The sequence below is a fragment of the Pempheris klunzingeri genome, chromosome 6 (genome assembly GCF_042242105.1).
Source record: "Pempheris klunzingeri isolate RE-2024b chromosome 6, fPemKlu1.hap1, whole genome shotgun sequence".
Lineage (NCBI taxonomy): Eukaryota > Metazoa > Chordata > Actinopteri > Acropomatiformes > Pempheridae > Pempheris > Pempheris klunzingeri.
The window spans coordinates 2,271,619-2,279,584 of NC_092017.1; the positions used below are offsets into that span (position 1 = coordinate 2,271,619).

The following is a 7,966-nucleotide window of genomic DNA, read 5'->3' on the forward strand; positions in this document are numbered from 1 at the left end:
GATTATTATCTCTCAGGCTCCTGTGGATTGTGGTCACAGTTTGCCCGGCTGTGTTAAGTGTTAAGTGCAGATCCTTGTGATTAGAAGTTCGGTTGCCAGCCATCTATCACTAATAGTTCACTGCTTATCCTTCAGGGCCGCGGGGACGCTCAGGACCCTTTTTGCCCACAGTAGCAAGCGCTTAGCAAATTTTAAATAAACAGGCTCACTTGAGACAATAAAGTGTGAAGTTAATCTCCAGGACCGTCACATTTATTCTAAGTTAATTTGACTCCAAATTCATCATATGCTGACATCAATCAGACATTCTGATGGTAACGCCTCAGCTTAAAGGCTAAAAGAGACGAGACAAAGGCACCACAAATGATAGCAGCAGCCCTCATTAAGAAAGCTGGAACAGTGTTGGATGTTGTATTGAGTGCTTATAATGCTGCTTATCTTGTTAAAATCCTTACTTTTGTTCTCCTGAAGCACGGTCAGTACAAGCTAAAATTCAGTCATTGTTTCTGCCTCACTGATAGGATACAGGGACTGAGGCCATATGACTACCTGACCTGATGCCACCTCAATTATCTCTCCTTTAGATTTTCTTTCATCAGGTCATTTTAGAATATGGTCAGATAAATTGTCGAGATACTTTTTCTCCCTAAAACTTTTTTCTCCAACTATTAACTAATTAAGTTTTTGTATTGTTAAGTTGACTCTAAGGCCTCAGCCTAGGGAGTGATCTGAGGTTAAAAAAAAAAAAAGGTGATGATTGCCACGAAAATACTAAATTAATTACACAGCGCTTCCTCATTTAGCAAGTGAATTTAGTTTCTCTCAATACACTTAGGGTCCAATTTAAATGATCTACAGTGCATGGCCCAGAGTGCAATTAGGGCATGTCGGACTCCACTTTTGCTGGTTAAATGGTGCTTAATCTGGACGCAAAGTCTCTTATTTCATCGTGCAAAAAGTGAGAGACAGAGAGTTTATGCATGTTGTGAAGCCAGCGATATATGTGCATCTTTGTTGCTGTAGTTTTGTTGGTTGTTGTAGTTTTTGTTGGTCAATAGCACAATAGCTTTCTGCTGCCTCAAGATAGCAAAGTACCAACGATGCAGCTGACCACACCTCATTTTATGGCCAACACGCCAATGAGCACAAGTACATCTGCTGCTTACACAATGCTGGGCATGAAAATATTAACCGTGTCCGTTGGAAACTAGCAATGACACGTGCGCTGCACTGTATGCCACTTTTAGAGTAATTTCCTGACAAAAATTGGATTCCTTTTATAAACATCAGTTGTAAAACTGTCACCGCTCCTGGCTCCTGGTCTCTACCCTGCTGCAGCTTACTTTTCTAATTCTTTCTACTCTTTTTTTTTTTTTAATGTAAATCATCTCTAATGACTCATGTTGCTGTTCACATATTTTTTTTGTTTTATTATATTATTATTTTTATATATATTACATATTTTGTTCATTGATGTTGTCTTTCTTGTTGTTAAATGTCATGCTTGTAAAGCCTGTAGAAGTGAATTGAACTGCAGTGACAATAGTCAACCAGTTGTCATGGCAAATGTTTTGTTTTGAATTTTTTTTCTTTGTTGGTTTTCAAAGTGAAAGTCAGAATTCTATTTTGGCTTTGATCTCCTAGAACTGCATGATGTCATGCATGATGCCTTAAAGACATCTTCTAGAAGAAGTTATATATAGCCAAGCTGGTCAGACACCTTCTGTTACCTTCGGAGTAAAAACCTGATCGTAAACTGTACTGCGTTTGGAAAAGATTTGGAAGCATTTGAATACAACTCCCCAACTTCTAATTTTGGCCTTAATTACAAACAGATCTACAATGGTCCAGAGGTCTGATATCCTCCCTGGCGAGTCCACCCGCTACCTAGTGATGGACTTTATGGGTGAGGGAAGTTTTGGCAAAGTTGCCAAGTGTGTCGATATGACAACAAACAACTTGGTAGCAGTTAAGATCCTCAACAACAGGGATGACTGCAGTTGGGAAATGGAGATGCTAAAAGCAATCGGCCGTCTTGACCCAGAAAAGACGAACATAGTAAGATTCATTGAAAGTTTCAGGTACCAGAGATTCTTCTGCCTGGCCTTTGAGATGCTGGACAGGAGCCTTTGGGACCTGCTGAAGGAAAGAAGAGCGCCATTGAATCTTAATGAAATTCGCCTTGTGATGCAGCAGCTATTCGTAGCATTTGACGCCCTGAAAAGTATCGACATCGTACATGCGGACGTGAAACCTGACAACATAATGCTCGTCAACCACAGAGATCAGCCATTCAGGGTGAAGCTCATCGACTTCGGTTTGGCCCTTCCAGTCAACAAATTATACACTGGGATCGCCATACAGGTTCAACCATACAGGGCTCCAGAGTTGACAATGGGCCTTCCCCTGTCCGAGGCTGTTGACATGTGGTCATTGGGATGCGTCATGTCCTTCCTGTATTTTGGCGGTGACATCTTCGATGGAGACTGTGACTATCATAGGCTGAAAGCTATGGTACACATGCTGGGTCAACCAGAAGATATCCTGGTGAGTGCTGGCAAGTACACCTCCTCGTTTTTCAGCAGAGAGGAGGGCACCAACAGTCCAGAGTGGAGACTGAAGTCACCAGAGGAATACAAGCAGGCCACTGGTAAAGAGCCTCAAGTTAACTGGAAGTTTTTCCAGACTTTGGGAAATCTGGACTATGAAGTGATGAAATTCGGAGAGAAAGATAGCGCTCTTGAATATGAAGAAAGGCTGTCATTTTTATCCCTCCTAAAATCGATTATGCATATGGACACTAGAGTGAGACTCACACCCAGGGAAGCCCTAGCACACCCTTTCATCACAAAGGCTTACCTGGCTGAGAACAGTTCGTATGCAAATGCTGCCCCTCAACTGAAGGCTGTTACCCTCTCCCACAGTTTGGATGAGTCAGATTATCCTCTCTCCAACACTGTGGAGCTCAGAGATGACCAAGCTTCTGACTCAAGGGTTGGAGCCTCAGGCAGCCATAGTTCCAGCCATGAGGAGGCAGACCCTGGAGCTCCGAAGGTCTCCTCAGACAGCCCTCCCACGTGTTCCAGTGATGAAGGCTGGAACAGCGAGCCAGTAGGAGGCACTGCTACTGCCACTGAGGAAGACTCAGGTGCTGCTATTCCTCACAATGACGGCCCGACAAACATGAAGGAGAACAAGGAGACTCCTGCTGAACCATTTCAGGTCCAGAGGTGTAATAGCTTCCCTGTCAAGTCCACCCGCTACCTAGTGATGGACTTTGTGGGTGAGGGACGTTTTGGCATAGTTGCCAAGTGTGTCGATATGACAACAAACAACTTGGTAGCAGTTAAGATGCTCAACAACAGGGATGACTGCAGTTGGGAAGTAAAGATGCTAAAAGCAATCGGCCGTCTTGACCCAGAAAAGACGAACATAGTAAGATTCATTGAAAGTTTCCCGTACCAGAGCTACTCCTGCCTGGCCTTCGAGATGCTAGACAGGAGCCTTTGGGACCTGCTGAAGGAAAGAAGAGCGCCATTGAATCTTAATGAAATTCGCCTTGTGATGCAGCAGCTATTCGTAGCATTAGACGCCCTGAAAAGTATCGACATCGTACATGCGGACCTGAAACCGGACAACATAATGCTCGTCAACCACAGAGATCAGCCATTCAGGGTGAAGCTCATCGACTTCGGTTTGGCCCTTCCAGTCAACAAATTATACACTGGGATCACCATACAGGCCTGTTCATACAGGGCTCCAGAGTTGACAATGGGCCTTCCCCTGTCCGAGGCTGTTGACATGTGGTCATTGGGATGCGTCATGTCCTTCCTGTATTTTGGCGGTGACATCTTCGCTGGAGACTGTGACTATCATAGGATGAAAGCTATGGTACACATGCTGGGTCAACCAGAAGATATCCTGGTGAGTGCCGGCAAGTACACCTCCTCGTTTTTCAGCAGAGAGGAGGGCACCAACTGTCCAGAGTGGAGACTGAAGTCACCAGAGGAATACAAGCAGGCCACTGGTAAAGAGCCTCAAGTTAACTGGAAGTTTTTCCAGACTTTGGGAAATCTGGACTATGAAGTGATGAAATTCGGAGAGAAAGATAGCGCTCTTGAATATGAAGAAAGGCTGTCATTTTTATCCCTCCTAAAATCGATTATGCATATGGACACTAGAGTGAGACTCACACCCAGGGAAGCCCTAGCACACCCTTTCATCACAAAGGCTTACCTGGCTGAGAACAGCTCGTATGCAAATGCTGCCCCTCAACTGAAGGCCGTTACCCTCTCCCACAGTTTGCATGAGTCAGATAATCCTCTCTCCAACACTGTGGAGCTCAGAGATGACCAAGCTTCTGACTCAAGGGCTGGAGCCTCAGGCAGCCATAGTTCCAGCCACGAAAAAGACTCGGAGCGTTTCGCTGATGAACCCTCAGCCACTGAGACTTCCATCACTGGAGAAACACACACTGAGGGTTACAGTGTAACCAATGCTGACATTGACACTTCCTTTAAACAAGACGCAGTACTGGCCACCAGTTGCATTTTTAACAGGCATTCATCAATTGCAAGTTCCAGTGGCAAAGACAATATAATGCCAGCCAGCAGTGTCTCCTCAGACAGCCCTCCCACGCATCCCACTGACAAAGGCTGGAACAGCGAGCCAGTAGGAGACACTGCTACTGCCACTGAAGAAGACTCAGGTGCTGCTATTCCTCGCAATGACCGCCCTACAAACACAGATGGCGACAGCAACGAGGGAGCTGCAGCTGCCCATGGACCTACTGATAACGATAACATCAAGAAGAAAAAGAAGAAAAACCTTTTTCAGAGGACCTGCAAACTTTTTCGTCGAGTGACGAGGAGGGTGGTTTCTGTCTTTCATTGTTGAAAGAAGTGACCTTTGTCCCCTTGGGACTTTTCGATGTGGTTTTCTCCGGGTGCTCCGGTTTCTCCCACACTCCTTGAACAATGTATAAACTGTGTTCAATAAAATTGGCAAAATAATCAGAATCAGAATGAATCAGAATTCCTTTAATAATCCCCAGGGGGAAATTGCTTTTTGTTACACACAGCTCCAAAAGAATAAGAATAAGAATACACTCCAAACACAAAGTAAAATATAAATATATAAAAGTATGATTAAAAAAAAAAAAAGATGTATTAAAAACTATTATTATAAATTATTACACAGAGGTAAATTACTGCACCAGGTGAGTCCAGAGTCTTATAATAATAATAATAATAATAATACCACTACTAATAATACTAATAATAATACTACTAATAAAAATATATAACAACATGCACAATCATAGTAAGGCGCTGTACTATATAATACCAATAGTACTACTACCACTACTACTACTACCAACAATAATATATAACAACATGTACACTCAGAGTGAGTAGATGTATTATATAATACTAATAATAATACTACTACTACTACCACCAACAATAACACATAACAACATGTACACTCAGAGTGAGGCGCTGTACCATATTATAATAATAATACCACTACTACTAATAATAATACATAACAACGTGTACATTCAGAGTGAGTAGATGTATTATATAATACTAATAATACTACTACTACTACTACCACCAACAATAACACATAACAACATGTACACTCAGAGTGAGGCGCTGTACCATATTATAATAATAATACCACTACTACTAATAATAATATATAACAACGTGTACGTTCAGAGTGAGGAGATGTGTTATATAATACTACTACTACTACTACTACTACTACTACTACCAACAATAATATATAACAACATGCACACTCAGAATGAGGAGATGTATTATATAAATTATAATAATGATGATAATAATAATAATAATAATATAATATATACAACAACATGTACACACAGAGTGAGGAGCTGAATCATATAATAATAATAATGATAATAATAATAATAGTAATAACATACAACAACATGTACACTCAGATTGAGGAGTTGTATAGATTAATGGCCAGAGGCAGGAATGATTTCCTGTGGCGCTCTGTAGTGCATCGTGATACAATTAGTCTGGCACTGAAAGAACTCCTATATCTAACCAGCACTTCATGGAGTGGGTTGGACACATTGTCCAAAATAGCTCCCACTTTGTGAAGCATTCTCCTCTCTGACACCACCGTTAGAGAGTCGAGCTTCACTCCAACAACGTCACTGGCTCTGCGGATCAGTCTGTTCAGTCTATTGACATCCTCTACCCTCAGCCTGCTGCCCCAGCATACCACAGCATAGAAGATAGCACTGGCTACCACAGACTCATAGAACATCCTGAGCATAGTCCTGCAGATGTTGAAGGACCTCAACCGCCTCAGAAAATAGAGACGGCTCTGGCCCTTCCTATAAAGGGCATCAATGTTCCTCCCCCAGTCCAGTTTGTTATCAATGTGTACCCCCAAGTATTTATAATACTCAACAATGTCCACACTGACCCCCTGAATGAAAACAGGGGACACCGGCACCTTGGTCCTCCTCAATTAAAAAAATAAAAAATTAAAGTAGGCATCTGGTTTAGGAATTTATGCTGTGTTATCTTTTTTTATGTTTTTAATATTTTATGGACTATTTTATTAAATGGACTGTTGTCAACCATTCAAAGCACTGTAACACTACATTCACACACTGATGACGGGGGCCACTATGTAAGTTGCCAACCTGCTTATCAGTCAGAGGCTAATAAGCACATAATTTGGGGTTCAGTATCTTGCCCAAGGCTATTTCATCCTTGGGCATGCAGACTGGAGGCGAATTGCAGGAGTCAAAAATGGTTAATTTAATGTTGTAAATGATTAAATTATGTCAAATGATAATGATATTAAATACTTGTACTGTTCCTTTAATAACGTAACTAACAGCTAGGGGTGTGCATCTCACCTTTTAATGCAGAACGATACGATTAGATTTACTAGCTTCTCTGCACTGGCTCCTGATAAAATCCACAGTAGAATTTACAATCCTTCCTCTCACCTACAAGGCAGGCTCCAATGGTCTACAATGGTCAGGCTCCATTATTTCTTAAAGAACTCATAGTACCGTACTACCCCACAAGTGCACTGCTCTCCCAGAATGCAGGCCTACTGGTGGTTCCTAAACTATCAATCAATCTTTTATTTATATAGCAACAATTCATAACAGCGTTATCTCAAGACTCTTTCCATAAAGAGCAGGTCTAGACCAAACTCTTTAATTAGAGAGAGACCCAACGATTCAGGAATTCAACATTAAAGATGAAAAGAATCCCCACATGAGCAGCATCAGATGTTAGGCCACAGGTTGAAAGTGTGACAGCATCGAGCAGACAGAGAGCTGTGCTTGTGGTTATTGGAAGAGTCCCATGGCTGTACATTTGTGTGGAGGAGTTTGTCCCTCATGCTCTTCAGCAGCGGATGCCCATACGGATGGCCATGAAGCTGCCAAATGTCCCCCCACTCTGCATCGTGGTCTTCCCTACTCCTCCCGTCAGCTCCCTGCCACGCATGTCGATCCTGAGACAGGAGAAAGTGCCAAACATGGCACCAGCAGCCATTCCTACTGCAAACCCCATCATGAAGCCCATCTTGACCCGGTCAAAACAGCTGGGCTGGGTCTGGCCATAAGGACCTACAGCAATCGGCATCTTAAAGTGTGTGTTTAATTTAAGGTTGTTCTTCTGGTTCCTTACTGAAGGATTATTATCTCTCAGGCTCCTGTGGATTGTGGTCACAGTTTGCCCGGCTGCATGCAAATTGCCCACGTTGCCTTCATGTGTCACCGGTGTGCCCCACGAGTCTGAGTTGTCCATGCTGCCTTCATGTGAACGACTAATGACATCTCTGAGACTGAAGGACGACTGAAGAAAAGTCATTTGTTATTGTTTCCATTGTTCTGATGTGGATTCGAGTCAAGGAGCTGAGTTCCTGTTTGTAAAGTAGTTCAGGTGAACAC

The 7,966-nt window shown here is 42.6% G+C and overlaps 1 protein-coding gene across 1 annotated transcript; it reads right to left on the minus strand.

The window, feature by feature from the left end:
• Positions 1 to 7,418: 7,418 nt before the first annotated feature.
• Positions 7,419 to 7,708, minus strand: LOC139203034 (reactive oxygen species modulator 1-like). The gene has a single exon (XM_070832663.1). The coding sequence runs from the start codon at positions 7,656 to 7,658 to the stop codon at positions 7,419 to 7,421; it is 240 nt and encodes a 79-aa protein (XP_070688764.1). The 5' UTR covers positions 7,659 to 7,708.
• Between the last annotated feature and the right edge of the window lie 258 nt (positions 7,709 to 7,966).